The sequence below is a fragment of the Carlito syrichta genome, unplaced genomic scaffold (assembly GCF_000164805.1).
Source record: "Carlito syrichta isolate Samal-C Ts95f unplaced genomic scaffold, Tarsius_syrichta-2.0.1 Scaffold307227, whole genome shotgun sequence".
Taxonomy (NCBI): Eukaryota; Metazoa; Chordata; class Mammalia; order Primates; family Tarsiidae; genus Carlito; species Carlito syrichta.
Window position 1 is genome coordinate 60,875 of NW_007251323.1, and position 16,209 is coordinate 77,083.

The window sequence follows — 16,209 nt, forward strand, 5'->3', positions numbered from 1 at the left end:
GCTAGTTTTTTTTTGATTTATTGCAGAGATGAGGTCTCGCCAAGTTGCCCAGGTGGGTCTCGAACCCTTGGGCTCAGGCAATCCACACATCTCAGCCTCCCAAAGGCGCAGGATTACAGGCTGAGCCACCAAGCCCGGCTGGAATGATATTTTATTTTATTTTATTTTGAGTCAGAGTCTCACTCTTTTGCCCAGGTGGGAGTGCAGTGGCATGGTCACGGCACTTGACCTGCTGGGATCAGGCAATACTTCTACTTCAGCCTTTCAGGAACTACAGGCATACACCACCATACCCAGCAAATTTTTTTTGATTTATTGTAGAGACAAAGTCTCGTTATGTAGCCCAGGCTGGTCTCGAATCCCTGGACTCAGGCAATCCTCTTGCTTCTGCCTCCCAAAGTGCTGGGATTATAGGCGTGAGCCACCATACCTGGCTGGAATTATATATATATATGGCTGGAATTATATAAGAATTACATATATATATATATACACACACATTTTTTTTTTTTTGAGTTGGAGTCTCACTCTGTCGCCCAGACTGGAGTGCAGTGGCTGCTCCCAGCCACCGCAGCCTTGACCTGCTGGGCTCCGGCGATCCTTCCGCCCTCAGCCTTCCAAGTAGCTGGAACTACAGGCGTGTGCTACCACGCCCGGCTAATTTTTTGATTTATTGTAGAGATGAGGTCTCACCAAGTTGCCCAGGCGGGTCTTGAGCCTGCGGGCTCAGGCAATTCACTGACTTCAGCCTCCCAAGGCGTGGGATTACAGGCTGAGCCACTGAGCCCAGTTTGGAATTATATTTTAAGTGAAGCCAATTCGAGCTTATACATGGATAATTACCCTTAATCTCATACCTTACTTTAAAAAAAATCGGCCTTTCCTCTTAAAATATTAATAAAAATGAGCCATGAGTGCCAGGACAGAAAGGATGGGGAAGTAATGTCGCTAGTCATCCAGTGTGAAGGGAACAGTTCTAGAGGGGGTGTCCGTGGCAAACACTCTTCCTGAGGCAGCGTGGCAGGAGGGATTCGGAAGTTTCGCCAAGTGCTGACCACTTTTGCCCAACTCTTCTGTTCTTAGTGACAGATTGAAAGCAACGTGCTCATTCAGCAGCAGGGGTGGGTTTTAAGATGAAGATGCCTGTTCCTTTTACTTCCTGGACTCCCTGGACTCCGCCTTCTGCATCTTTGTGTACTCGCCGAGCTGCTGCTCCCTCAGTCCTCTGCTTCCACCTGCCTGTTGGCGGGGAAGGTGGGTGTGGGTCAGTTCCTCTGGCTGTGGCCAGCCTTTCCCTCCCGGTCTGTTCTCCTGGCGGAGCACAGTGCTCCGCCCTCTTCAGGTGCCTCATGCGGCCCCCTTATCGCCTCTCTCTTTCGTCTTCCGTCTCTCCTTTGGTGCTGGATCCTTCCATCAGAACTTAACCATGCTCAGGTCTTTCCTGTGGGCAAAATGAAACCTCCCCCGGGTTTTCATCCCCATAGCTGTTACTGCCCCCTTTCAATCTTCCCATCTCTTCCTTAGCACGTGTCAGTTGAGCTCTTTCCCTCCAGTCTCCCAAACCTTCACAGGCCTCAGTGATTTCTGTGTCACTGTAAGTGCTGTTTAACTCTCGCCTTCCTCAGCCTTTCAGCAGTGCTGGCATCTCCGACATTTCTTCATTGGCCCTTTCTTCTTGGTTTCCATTGGCAGCTTACACTATTCCCTTCAGACACTGACTGCTGGAGTTCTTCCCAGCTGCTTTCTCTCGTAATTCTGTGTTATAGCCTAAGCAATCCCATCTTCCACTTGCAAAACTTTAGTTAGTAACTGCATGTTGGTGGGACTTTCTCTTTTCCTCTGCAGCTAATTATCAAAACTTAACCATACTATTGCCTTAAATATTCCATATGTTGAATAAAAGTGCAATGAAAAAAGACTGTGCAAGGTAATTGTGAAGTTCCTCTGAGGGAAGAAACCATGTAAGAATAAACATTTCATGAAAGGAGGTAACCCTACCTGGTGCTAAAATATAAAGTTACAATACTAAAACATCTGATCAACTGATAAATAAATGGACAGAAAGGCCAAGGAACAAACCAGAATTGATAAACAGTTCTGCATATATTTGGATGTTTTATGTATATTTATTTATTTGTTGAGTTAGGATCTCATTCTGTCTCCCAGGCTGGAATGTGGTGACAATTATGCCTCCGCAGGCTCATCGTCCGCCTAGGCTCAGGTACTCCTCCCACTCAGCCTCCTTAGTAGCTGGGACTACTTCCATGCCTGGTCCTTGGGCATTTAATTTAATTTAATTTTTTAGTTGTCTCACTCTGTTGCCCAGACTGGAGTGCAGTGGCACACTCACGCCCACTGCAGACTTGACCTGCTGGGCTCTGGAGATCCTTCTGTCTCAGCCTTCCAAGTGGCTAGAACTACAGGTGCACGCCACCACGCCCAGCTATTTTTTGATTTGGTAGAGACGAGGTCTCGCCAAGTTGCCTGGGTTGGTCTCAGACTCTGGGTTCAGGCAGTCCTCTCGCCTCTACCTCCCAAAGTGTTGGGATGACAGGCGTGAACCACCATGCTTGGCCTTGGATATTTAGTTTATGATAAAAAGGAAATCATCTTATCCGGGGTCACCCGGTAATACCAGTGCCTTCTATAAGACACACCACCAATTCCTGCAACACTAAATCCAATGAGCATTTGTTAGTCCCCGTCTTCTGGCAGCATCTGATCTGTCTGATCACTCTCTCCTCTTGGAAGCATCTGCTCTCTTGGCTTTAGTCTTCTCTGAACTCTCTCCTACAGCTTTTCCTGTTTTAGGTGGCGAGTCCAGTCTTCCAGTGCTCAGGTAAAACATTTTGAAACTATTTTTTAATTTCTATTTTGTTTATTTATTTGTGGAGATGAAATCTTGCTCTGTTGCTCAGGCTGGTCTCGAACTCCTGGCCTCAAGTGATTTCCCACCTCAGCCTCCCAAAATGCTGGGATTATGGCGTGAGCCACCGTGCCCGGCTACACTGTCTTGATCCATCTTTTCCTATCACATTCCAGATTCACTAGGAAAATTCTGTTGATTTTAGTTTAGGATATATTCCAAAATATAATCAAATTGCTTCTAGGTATTACTACTAACTCTTCTACCACTTTGATTCAAGCATATCGTTTTCTACCTGATTATTACAGAATTCTCTGACTGATCTCCCTGCTACTGTCCCTGCCTCCTCTGTTGGTTAATTTTTAAACTTGTAATTTTTTTTTTTTTGGTTGAAGTCTCACTCCGTCACCCAGACTGGAGTGCAGTGGCTGCTCCCGGCCACCACAGCCTCGACTTGCTGGGCTCTGGCGACCCTTCTGCCTCAGCCTTCCAAGTAGCCGGAATTACAGGTATGTGCTACCACGCCCGGCTGATTTTTTGATTTATTGTAGAGATGAGGTCTCGCTGCCCAGGCGGGTCTCGAACCTGCAGGCTCAGGCAATCCATTCACCTCAGCCTCTCAAAGGTGCGGGATTGCAGGCTGAGCCACCTTCTATTTAGGGGCTGAATAACATTCCATCGAGCATATATATCACATGGTATGTGTGCTGATACGTGAGTGAAAACCAAGAGACACTTGAGTTTCTTCTACTTTTGGCTAATGTGAAAAGTTCTGCCATGAGCCTGGGTGTACACTGATCTGTTCGAGTCCCTTTTTGCACTTCTTTTTGGTATATACCCAGAAGTGGAATTGCTGATTATGTGGTAATTCAGTGTTTCCTTTTTAGCCACACTGCTTTCCACGGTAGCAGCTCCATTTCACATTTCTACCAGTAATGGACAAAGGTTCCAATCTCTTCACATTCTTGCGAATGCTTATTTTCTGGGGTTTTTTTTTAGTTGTGAAGTGGTATTCCTTTGTGGTTTCTATTGAATGTCATTTTGAGCATCTTTTCATGTTTTTGACCATTTGTTTATTTTTTATGGGGCACTGTCTAGTCAAGTCGTTTATTTTTGAATCAAGTTTTGTTGTTGAATTGTAGGAGTTCATTAGCCATTTTTCAGCTGTATGACTTGCAGATATTGTCTGTTTCATTGTGTTGCTTTTTCACTCTGTTGAATAGCATCCTTTGATGGAGAAAGTTTTCAATTTTGATGAAATTCAGTGTATCCATTTTGTGGTTGCTATTATTTGCTTGCCTGTGCCTTGGTCTCATAGCCAAGAAATTACTGCTAAATTCAGTGTCATGAAGACTTTGCCTGTGTTTTTTCCTTAGAGTTTTATAGCTTTAGCTCTTTTTTTGTTTTGTTTTGAAAGCAGGATTTATTGAGAGGACAGAAAAGCTCCCACAGTGGGAGGGGACCTGAGGGAGTTGCCCAAGCTTTCGCTCTTACATTTAGGTCTTTGATCCATTTTGAGTTAATTTTCACATATGGTATTATATGAGGGTCCAGTTTCATACTTTGCCAGTGAATATCTAGGTTTCTCAGCACCTCTGTTGAAAAGACTATTCTTTCCCCAGTCAGTGGTCTTGGCACTCTGGCCAAACATCATGACTGTATGTGAGAACTTATTTCTGTCCCATTGGTGGTGTATATGTCTTTTTTTTTGAGTCGGAGTCTCACTTTGTCGCCCAAGCTGGAGGGCAGTGGCACACTTATGGCCACCCCAGCATCAACCTGCTGGGCTCAGGTGATCCTTCCACTTCATCCTTCCAAGTAGCCAGAACTATAGGCATGAGCTACCATGCCCAGCTAAATTTTTTTTTTTTTTTTTTTTTGAGTTGGAGTCTCACTGTGTTGCCCAGACTGGAGTGCAGTGGCCGCTCCTGGCCACTGCAGCCTCACCCTGCTGGGCTCCGGCAATCTTTCTGCCTCAGCCTTCCAAGTAGCCAGAATTACAGGCACTTGCTACCACGCCCGGCTGATTTTTTGATTTATTGTAGAGATGAGGTCTCGCTGTCCAGGTGGGTCTCGAACCTGCGGGCTCAGGCAATCCACTCACCCCAGCCTCCCAAAGGCATGGGATTACAGGCTTAGCCACCAAGCCCAGCTTTGTTTTTTTTTTTTTTGAGTTGGAGTCTCACTCTATCACCCAGAGTGGAGTGCAGTGGCCGCTCCCGGCCACCGCAACCTGCTGGGCTCCAGTGATCCTTCCGCCTCAGCCTTCCGAGTAGCTGGAACTACAGGCGTGCGCTACCACGCCTGGCTGATTTTTTAAATTTATTGTAGAGGAGAGATCTACGCTGCCCAGGCGGGTCTCGAACCCGCGGGCTCAGGCAATTCACTTACCTCAGCCTTCCAAAGGCGCGGGATTATAGGCTGAGCCACCAAGCCCGGCTTCTCCAGATATTTTCTAATTTTCCTTGTGATTTTTTCTTTGACTAATTGTTTAAAAGTTTAAAATTCCACATATTTGTGAATTTTCTAGTTTTTATTTCTGCTGTTTATTTCTAGTTTCATTCCACTGTGATTGATGTCAGTCTTTTAAAATTTATTCGGACTTGTGGCATGACACATGGTCTCTCTACCTTCCATATTGCGGTTTGGTCAGCTGATTCAATAATGTCCTTTATTGACATTATTTTTTCCCTCAGTACAGGATCTGTTTCAGGATCACATACTACATTTAGTCGTCATAGCTCTTGGTATTCTTTAATTTAAAACAATTCCTCAGACTTTGTGATGATATCGACGTTTTTGAAGGTTGCAAAGTTAATGATTTTGTTCCTTGGAATGGGTTTATCTGTTTCCTCAGGGTTAAATTCAGGGTAGGTATTCCCTGCCTGTCAACTATATGAGTTGATGTTGAATCCTCCTCAGATAATCACATCTGGAGACAAGTGATGCCCATCTGCCCTTACTAGTGATGTTAATTTGATAACCTGCTCAAGTATACCCATATATAACTTTGAAACCAAAAATTAAGAGTATCACCCTCTCATATCACCAAAGTGTTGGTTTATCAATATCTTTAAGTAGCTTCACTTGAAGTGGTTAGTTACACACCAAGTCCATGTTTCAGTGTTCCCATAAGAAGCGACCGTAGTACTTAGCCTTTAATGACAGAGTCCTGTGAAGTGCTTAGAAAAGTGCTTGGTGCACAGCAAGCTCTGAGGAAGGACCACCTGCTATTGTGTTCTACAGGTGAATCACCTGGAAGTGTTAGACACACTGCAAGTCAACTTGCTGAGATGGAATCATACAGCAAAGATGTTTTTTGTTTGTTTGTTTTGAGTCGGAGTCTCTGTTGCCCAGGCTGGAGTGCAGTGGCAAGCTCAAGGCCACCACAACCTTGATCTGCTGAGCTCAGGCGATCCTTCCGTCTCAGCCTTCCAAGTAGCTGGAACTATAGGCATACACCACCACACCTGGCTATTTTTGGATGTATTGTAGAGACAAGGTCTCACCAATTTGCCCAGACTGATCTCAGACCCCTGGACTCAGGCCGTCCGCTCACCTCCACTTCCCAAAGTGCTGGAATTACAGATGTGGGCTACTGTGCCTGGCTTTTTTTTTTTTTTTTTTTTTTTTAATAGCGAGACAGGGAAAACTCAAGTCTTTGGTCTGGATGGGTGTCTTCTGAGTGGCCTCCCAGGCCTGGTTCTGCCACCAGGTCACTCACTGTCTTCTCTGCACTTGTTGTCTTGGTTGAGGAACTCCAAGGCTCTGACCAGCTCTTGTGCTCTGCAATTGACCGTTCTGAAAACCTTTGGTTTCAGGACACCTCCTACCTGTTCATTACTGGTCCTGACGTTGTGAAGTCTGTCACCAATGAGGATGTTACCCAGGAGGAGCTTGGTGGTGCCAAGACCCACACCACCATGTCAGGTGAGAGACTTCAATGATGAGCTTGCTGTTGCCAGACATTGAGAAGTGGGCGTTGTCAGGGAGAATGGCTGCAGTTGTTTAAAAATATCACTTACGTGGCAGAACTTATTTGGGAAGATTGTAGTATAGCATATTGCACTGCAATACAATACAAGGTGTTACCTGTAGATATAGTGACAAAGGAGATGTAGGATCTCAAATTTATTACATCAATTAATTATTAATTATTATTCATGCTTTAGTGTTTTTAAAGCAGTTTTAAAGCTAATTGTCGAAATGGTGGTTATAGGCAGGTGTGGTTTATGTATGTACAAATGAACCTTTAAAAAATATAGTATCTTTTTTTATTAATCAATATTTTTTATTATGGTTTTGTGGGGTACAGTTAAGGGTTAGGTGTACAATTATGTTTCATTCAGGCACCCTGTTGAAAAAATATAGTATCTTATTGTGACTTTTTTTCTTGCAAAGCTGGTGTATATATCTTAGAGTAGATAGTGTTTTACCAGGCACCATTGGCCAAGTGCAGTCTTGATGTGATGCTCATGAACTATGTGTTCACACATTTGGTTATAGATCTTCACCCCTTTAAGACTGCATGCCTCACATGCTGAGTGTCCAGTGTATAAAGATTATTCTGTGCTTCAACACTGAAACAGAAAGTTCTCGATTATACAGACAGTCACAGAATTGGGAGTAGAGCCTAATTCTGATATTAGTGAAGATGTGTTAGCTGCTGGCGTAATGATGGCAGTTCCACGTTTTCTTGGAAGGAACCACCAGGCTGTGAAAGAGTTGCCTCCGACATAGCTGGCAGTGTAGCTGAAGACAGGAGAAACCACCTCTGAGAGATGTCGCCGCAGTAAGAGGCAGGCATGACTGGTTTATGCACCATGTTGTACGTGGTGAAGGCACTGGGTCATCATTTAATTGTCAGCATTTCTTCTCGGTGCTCGTAAAATAGAGGTGTGTTTTATCGGTGAAGTCTTAGATTTGATGAACTATGGTCTCCAAAAGTTCAGAGCTCTTGACTCCGCTCCCACAAAACTTCTTCCTCCCTGGCTCAGGCTGGCACCGGCCTCGGCCCGTTCCTTTCGCTCCCCAGGGCTCCGTCAGCCCCATCTCCCGGACACCTCCCCAGTCACACCCTCGGCTCTGACCCCGCCCCGCCCCTGCGCTCTGGTCTCGGGGCTTCCTTGGCAGCAGCTTGCCTTTCTTTCTGGGATGTACTGTAAAGTTGTTTCTTGGTGGCATCTTAGATTTGATGCAATATGCTATTTTCCTCCCTATTTCAATAGTATTATATGTTTGTGGTAGAAAATTAAAAAAATACAAGGAGTTAAAATCATGAGGAATTCAATCATCCACAGTAATCACCACGGATTTTTTGGGTTATTCCTTTACAGTCTTTTCATGCAAATGGGTATGAAGACATTGGTGTGTACACAACGTACTCTTCTGCAACCTGGGTTTTTACTTGACAGCTTAAAAATAATGACTGTCTGCCCATGACAAAATTTTCTTCTGTAGCATAGTTTTAGCCTTTTTTAAAAGGTCATATGTGGTGTTCTTTTTGGGCCTGAGACTCTCTGATGGGCTGTGACTGACATGCTTGGTCCTGAATCCCCTAAGCAAGGCACCAAAAGTATTGTTGGGTTTTTTGTTTGAGTTGGAATCTCACTCTGTTGCCCAGGCTGGAGTGCGGTGGCACAGTCGTGGCTATTGTAGCCTCAACCTGCAGGGCTCCGGTGATCCTTCTGTTTCAGCCTTCCAAGTAGCTGGAACCACAGGCGTGTGCCACCAATTTTGATTTATTGGTCAGTTTTTTGATTTATTGTAGAGACTAGGTCTGGTCATGTTGCCCAGGCTGGTCTCGAACCTGTGGGCTCAGGCAATTCTCTCACGTCCGACTCCCAAAGTGCTAGGATTACAGGCTTGAGCTGTCACACCCGGCCCAAAAGGTGTTCTATACATATATTTTTCTTTTTTCTTTTTGGGAATAGTTTTATTGAGCTGTAATTCACATATCTTACACTTTAGATGTTTATTTATAACGTACAATTCCATGGTTTTAACATGTTCGGGGTTCTGTAACCATTACCATAACCAATTTTAGGATATTTTCATCACCCCAAGAAGAAACCCTGAGCCCGCGAGCAGTTCCTCCCCATTTCACCACAAACACTCTCGCTCTAGGTGGGTTGCTGGTCTGCTTTCCTCCTCTCCGTGGATTTTCCCTTTCTGGGCATTTCATATACGTGGAATAGACATATAAGTACATACATAAATACAACAGGTGGTCTTTTGTGACTGGTCGCTTTGACTTAGAATGATTTTTCTTAAGGGTCATCCACGTTCCACACATCAGCACCCCATTCCTTTTTATGGCTGAATAATATTCCACTGTATGGCTGCATCCCATTTCAGTTATCCACTGACCAGTGTAATAGACATTTGGGTTGTTTGTACTTTGTGGCTGTCATAAATATGCTGCTGTAAACCCTTTTGTACAAACCTTGTGTGTGGATATATATTTTCACTTCTATTGGTATATACCTAGGTCTGAGATTTCTGGGTTAAAAGATAACTCTTGGTTTAACTTTTTGAGGAACTGCCAGACTCTCTTCCAAAGTGGTTATACCAATTTTTAAATACTTCTTGAGTGAAAGAATTCTGTCATGTTGGAAATGTTTTTTTTCATTCAACAAATACTCATTGAGTAGATATGTGTGGAGCCTTGTTCTAGGAGCTAAGAATGCAAATGTGGACAGAAGAAATCAAAGACCCTGGCTCATAGGGGCCTGTATCCTAGTAGAGGAGACAGACAATAAACAATACACATGATACATAAATGTGTTATCTAGTCTGTTCGGAGGTAATATTTGCTGTGGAGGAAGAACGCGGTAGAGGAGATTGGGATTGTTGTGGTTTCGGATTGGGTGGTCAGGGCAAGCCTCACTGAGGTGAACGTCAGAGCAGGTCGAAGGGGTGAGCTGCCCTGATAGGAAGTGAGCATTGCGGGTGGAGGGAAGAGCTTGTGCACAGGCCCTGAGGCGAACGAGTGCCTGGCATGCTCCGTGAACAAGGAGCGTTGTTTGCTGGGTAGAGATGGGCTGTGATCTGGCTTTAAAAGCTCCCACTGGCGGCAGTGTGGGCCACAGACTGTCGGGCCGTGGCGGAAGCAGAGAGTGTGGTGGAGTGCACCTGACAGGGAGTTCTTGGCTGCCCTTTCTCCATCATATCTGTGGCCGTGTTTGGCTGGTCAGTGATTCCAGAATTCTCTTCAGGAACAATGGCTTGATCCCTTATGAGGACCAGGCAGTCCCCCTTGCCTCTGCCTTGACCGAGCCCCTGTTTTGGGCCGGGCATTATTCTCAGGGGAGCTGTGTTGCTGGACAGGCCTGTCTTACGGCTGGAGCTGATATTCCGGGAGAGCCGTCAGGCATGACACAGGGAAACAGACAGGAGCTGCACGGGGAGGCGCGGCGGGCGCGAGGACTGTGGGGCTGGGGGCAGAGGGGATATGAGAGCAAGACCTGGATAAAGAACGCCGGTAGTGGTTCACACCTGTGATCCCAGCACTTCAGGGGGCGGAGGCGAGAGGACTGCCTGAACCCAAGGGTTCGAGACCCGTCTGGGCAACTTGGTGAGACCTCGTCTCTACAATAAATCAAAAAAAAGTTAGCTGGGCATTGTGGCATATACCTGTGGTTCCAGCTACTTGGATGGCTGAGTGGGGAGGATTGCCTCAGCCCAGCAGGTGGAGGCTGTGGTGGCCATGAGCATGCCACTGCACTCCAGCTTAGGTGAGAGAGTGAGACTCCAACTCAAAAAAAAAAATGTAAGAGTAGGAAGTATTTAGCTGGGTGTGGTGGCTCACACCTATTATCCCAGCACTTTGGAGGCAGAGACGAGAGGATTGCTTGAATCCAGGGGTTCGAGATCAGCCTGGGCAACTTGGCGAGACCTCATCTCTACAATAAATCAAAAAATTAGGCACACCGGTAGTTACAGCTACTTGGAAGGCTGAGACGGGAGGATTGCCTGAGCCCAGCAGATTGAGATTACAGCGGCCGTGAGCGTGCTAGGACTCCAGCCTGGGTGACCGCATGGGACCCCAACAAACACACACACACACACACACACACACACACACACACACACACAGAAATGTGTGGCCCCTGCAGGGTTGGGTACAGAGCAGAGGGAGCAGTCTGTGTGGATAGGAGGATCTGCCCAAAGGTGTGTGGTGTGCGGCGTGGGATTCCCGTGGAGGGTGCCGAGACAGAGCCGGCGACCAGCCTGCTGCAGCCACGCCCTGGAAGGAGGGGAGGATGTCCATCGGGCAGGACGCACGCCCATGGGCTGACCGGCCGCTGGCCCGTTCCTCCCTGTCGCCTCAGGTGTGGCCCACAGAGCTTTTGAGAACGACGTCGACGCCTTGTGTAACCTGCGGGAGTTCTTCAACTACCTGCCCCTCAGCAGCCAGGACCCGGCTCCGGTCCGCGAGTGCCACGATCCCAGGTGGGTTGCAGGCTGGTGCCCCTTCTCTCGCTCCGTAGGGTCGTGCGCCTTTCTCCGGCCCCCTTGCCCTGACGAGACTCCAGGGTCTGCCCTGTTGGGTGGTTGGAGCAGATGGTGGAGTGTGGAACGTGTGGCCCCAGGTGTGGGGGTGATGAGGTTTGTCTGGGTTCGGGAGCGGAGAAAGACGGTTTTGCATCTCCTTTCCTCTCGTGATGTCGGATGGCTTGGGGGTCAAGAGTGGCCCCAGAAGAGTTTCTAAGAGACTCTGGGGTCGTCCAGAATTGGAGATGGAAGCTTTTCTGCGTCTGCCCTGTCCCCATGACAGGTCTCCATCTTCTTTCCCACCACTACCCTCTAAAGTTGGCTCTTCCCACATTAGCTGTGTCTGCCTTTTTTCTGCCTAAAGAGACTGTCTAGTTTCTGCACGTAGCGCGGTTGTCCCTTCGAAACAAACAGATGAGGAGTGATGCAGACAGCATGCCCTCGGGAGCGCCTTTCTGTCTACTGCTGGCAGCAGAGGCTGGGGTGGGCCTGGAGAGGCCGCGGCGCGGGCCTTCCGGTGAGGACCTCTTTCCTCTTGCTGCGGCGTCTGCTGCCTGACGCCGGTGTCCCAGGGTCGAGGCAAGGCCCAGCCTGTGGGCTGCTCCACACCTCTGGCTGAACCGTGTTGTTTCCTCTCTGAGTCAGAAGCGCTCGCCTGGCCTGGCGTGCACCTTCTGCAGAAGGGATTTGAAGTTGTCTGCATCAGGAAGAGGCCTTCTTCAGACACGACTCTGTGGCTCGGGCCCGGGCTCCTTCCTAAGGGCCTGTCTGGGCTGGGGCTTCGCTGGAGAGTCGTGTCCCCAGGGCCTCATTCTGCCTGTCCCCAGCTTCTCAGGGGACACGGCCCATGGCCACGGTGTGTGGTGATGGAGGGGAGTGTGGTCACGAGGCCCAGAAGCTGCGGGGACAGCCTTCTTGCGTGAGTGTACGTCTGGTGTCCTTGAAGGGCTAGGATGTCGTGCGATGGGCCGGGCACCCGCAAGTGTCGGAATAGCCTGTTTCGGGTTAGACGTTTTGTCCTCTGCATACAGCTCCAAGCAAGGGGGTGTCTGTGTGTGTGCGTGTGAAATGAAAAGCGGGGAGGACTTTGCATCAGTTGAGGCTGTGCCCGGTCCCCCAGTGTAGAGTTTTCGGGGAAACTGGGCCTGTGACCAGCTCAAGGACAAGCCTCACCCAGCTGTGCCTCTCAGGACCCGAGCAGTCCGTGGCCTCCCACATGGGACGGGAAGGGATGGGAGCCTGTTGGCAGGGGCAGGCGTGGGCTATGACTTGGCTTCCCTGCTGGGCCACCTCCACGCAGGCGTGGGGAGAGAGTCACGAGCCCGCATGGGACCGTAGAGCTGGCGTTGATTCTTCCCAGAGGGCCTGCAGTTTGGCTTTCCAGAGGAGTGCTGACCGGCTAGCCTTCCCACAGAGTGGTTTCTGCAGAACTCTGGCTTCGTGTCTCCAGATTCTTGTTCTTTGGTTTTTAATGTTCCGGGAAGTTTGATGGGGATCTCCCAGGCCTGTGTCTTACTCACCACAGTGCTCTTTAATGCCCCATGCAATTCCTCAAACGTAGGAGGTGTGAGGGGATTCACGAAAGGGTGATGTTTGAAGGAATACGCTTATTTTTTTCATCTAAAGGAAGCCGGACGGTCTCTTGGGTTGGCATCAGGCTCAGGGTCAGTTTAATATGCTGGTTACCAGGCAATGAATCTTTGATGTCCGCTTCACAAGCCCAGAGAGGACAGAACTGGCTCAGTCCCCGTGACGTGTCTCTCCCATCTCCTTCCCCTCCCCCATTTGCAAAAGATAACCGACTCTTCCTGTGTTGACTGTCTGCTTTCTTCCTACCCCAAGTGACCGTTTGGTTCCTGAGCTTGACACAATTGTCCCACTGGAATCGACCAAGGCCTACGACATGCTGGACATCATACACTCTGTAAGTGTCGTGTTTGTCCGTCTTGCCTGCCCTAGTCGGCCACATTCAGACATTGGTCTTTGGCCCCGTGAGGAAGTGTTGGACCACTGGCCTTGAAGTCAGGGGGGGATGGGGAGGGCATAGGCCAGTGGCACTGAGCAGTACATTCGGGAAGGGCCGACTGTCTGTGGACACACTGGTGACAGGTAGACCTGAGGGTTCGAGGGAGGAGTAGCCCGCTGGGCCAGTGGAGTCCAGGGTCTTTAGCAGGCCCTCTGACGTGCATGGGTTGGGAGCCTCGTCCCCAGAGTGATTCTTGTTGGGCACCTTTGTTGGTGGCCCTGTGCACAGAAGGCATTTTGTCTTTCCAGAGAAAAGAGAGTACACAGGCGTCCTGCAATGAGGCTAGGGTGTGAGGTGCAGGTCTGGTGCAGCAGATTTCTGATCTTAAGTAAAGGGGACAGCATCAGGCAGACGAGGACATCTCTGTTGGCCTTGTCGTCCTCACACGCATGGTGCTCTCAGCCTTGCATTACCGACAGAGATGGTTCTGTGGTAACTAGAATCAGGCTCCCCCCTTCCCTAGGGCTGGCTGTTTTTGTTGTTTTTTTAATTCTATCTGTGCCAAGGATTAGCCTGCGGCGAGCCCCTAAGGGGTTCCTTGGGTCTCTTTCGAGCCTTGGCAGGGGCATGCACACTCACTTTCTTACTTTCCCTGTATGTATGGCTACTTTTGAGTGTCCTACTTTCCTAGTTGTTGTTTTTATTTTTTCTGAGTCAGAGTCTCACTCTGTCTCGCAGGCTGGAGTGCAGTGGCATGATCACAGTTCACCACAGCCTTGACCTCCTGGACTCAGGTGATCCTTCCACCTCAGCCTCCTAGTAGCTGGAACTACAGGTGTATGCCACACCTGGCTAATTTTTTGATTTTTTTTTTTTTTTTTTTTTTGGGGAGATGCGGTCTCACTTTACGGCTGGTCCTGAACGCCTGGGCTCAAGCAGGCCTCTCAACTCAGCCTCGCAAAGTGCTGGGGTTATAGGTGTGAGCCACCTCACCCAGCCTTGAGTGTCTCAATTATTAATGTCTGGAACCTAGAAGTGGAAAAAGGAAAAATGAAGGGGAAAAAAAGGTGTCGACTCTTTACATTTCCTGGAAGTCACTTCATCTCAAGGGGCAGTGGACTACCCCTCTCTTTGCCTGCACTGTGATCAGAACCAGCAATCAGTGATCCAAGCACAGAGTCCCAGGGTCCTTGGTTGCTCACCTGGCTCCTGCAGGCTGCTGAGCTGCTCTGGGATATTTGCAGGACTGCCTGGCACAGGGCTGGGGCGTGGGGGGCGGGGATGGGTAGTTGCTGCCTTGCTAAGAGCTGAAATTAATGGCAGCTTTCAGTCCAGCCCTTCCCCTGGAAGTTGCAAGCCTTCAACAGATGCCACAGTTTCAAAACAGTCATGTCACACAGATTCTGCCAGTGTGGTGTTGTCTGGGGGAGGCGGAGTCCTGGGCTTTCTGCTCTGTCATCTTGTCCTAATTTTTTTTTTTTTTTTGAGTTGGAGTCTCACTCGGTCGCCCAGACTGGAGTGCAGCGGCCGCTCCCGGCTACCACAGCCTCGACCTGCTGGGCTCCGGCGATCCTTCCGCCTCAGCCTTCCGAGTAGCCGGAATTACAGGCGTGCGCTACCACGCCCGGCTGATTTTTTGATTTATTGTAGAGATGAGGTCTCGCTGCCCAGGCAGGTCTCGAACCCGCGGGCTGACAGCTCTTGATTCTGTTTATCAATTTTGTGCCCTGCTACTTTTTTTGGGGGGGGGGTTGGAGTCTCACTCCATCACCCAGGCTGGAGTACAGTGGCACTCTCACAGCCACCCCAGCGTTGCCCTGCTGGACTCAGGTGATCCTTCCGCCTCAGCCTTCCAAGTAGCTGGAATTACAGGAGCGCACCTCCACGCCCGGCTCATTTTTTGATTTCTTGTAGAGATGTTGTGCCAAGTGGCCCAGGCTGTTCTCGAACCCGCGGGCTCAGGCAGTCCCCTCACCTTGGCCTCCCAGAGTGCTGGGGTTTCAGGTTGAGCCATCGCGCCTGGCCACACTGCTGCTTTTTTACCTTTATTGTCTGGCAGCTCTTATTCTTTGTAATTCTTTTCTATTAATTCTCTTTTTTATTTTTGCTTTTTAAGTCAGAGGCTCACTCTCTTGCCCAGGCTGGGGTGCAGTGGCACAATCATGGCTCACCACAGATGACTACCTGGGTTCAAGCAATCCTTCTGCCTTAACTCCCTCATAGCTGGGACTGTAGGCGAGCACCACCATGCTGGGCTAATCTTAAACATTTTTTTGTCGAGACAGGGTCTCACTATGTTGCCCAAGCTAGTCTCAAATTCCTGGGCTCAAGTGATCCTCCCGCCTGGGCCTCCCAAAGTATTGAGATTACAGGCATGGTCCACCTCGCCTGGCCTCCTCCCTAAAATTGAGGCACTCATTAACTAAACTGCACCTTACTATTCTGACAGAAGAGGGTGCACTTGAACTAAGAATCTTACCACCCCAAACTGCCAACACTGTCCACAAAACGCAGATACAAATAGTTTTCATGTATGTAGAGCTACAATAAGGAGAAAACACAATATGAGACTGAAACATTTCAGTTGATGAAACTCCCTTCACTGTAAATGTCTGTCATGAAGCAGATCACGCTTTGGTTTGAGTTCAGTCACCTATAATAAGCATTGGAGGTTATGAAAATAAAACATTCAGAAACTCATGACAAAATGGAGAGAAAATAGTAAGAAGTGAAGTTAGAGCTGAATAAATTAAGAAAATAGGAGGGAATCAGAAATGAGAAAATTGAAAGAATGTATTTCAGTGAACATTTTTTCTTTTTGAGTTGGAGTCTCACTGAGTCGCCCAGACTGGAGTGCAGTGGCCGCTCCCGGCCACTGCAG

At 48.4% G+C, this 16,209-nt stretch overlaps 1 protein-coding gene across 1 annotated transcript in view; it reads left to right on the forward strand.

The window, feature by feature from the left end:
- The window catches only part of PCCB (propionyl-CoA carboxylase beta subunit), a 63,275-nt gene that overhangs the window by 23,251 nt on the left and 23,815 nt on the right, over window positions 1-16,209 (forward strand). Inside the window, exons 6-8 of the mRNA XM_008064214.2 lie at window positions 6,688-6,796; window positions 11,200-11,320; window positions 13,205-13,286. Coding sequence (XP_008062405.1) covers window positions 6,688-6,796; window positions 11,200-11,320; window positions 13,205-13,286 — 312 coding nt within the window. The remainder of the gene's footprint in view (window positions 1-6,687; window positions 6,797-11,199; window positions 11,321-13,204; window positions 13,287-16,209) is intronic.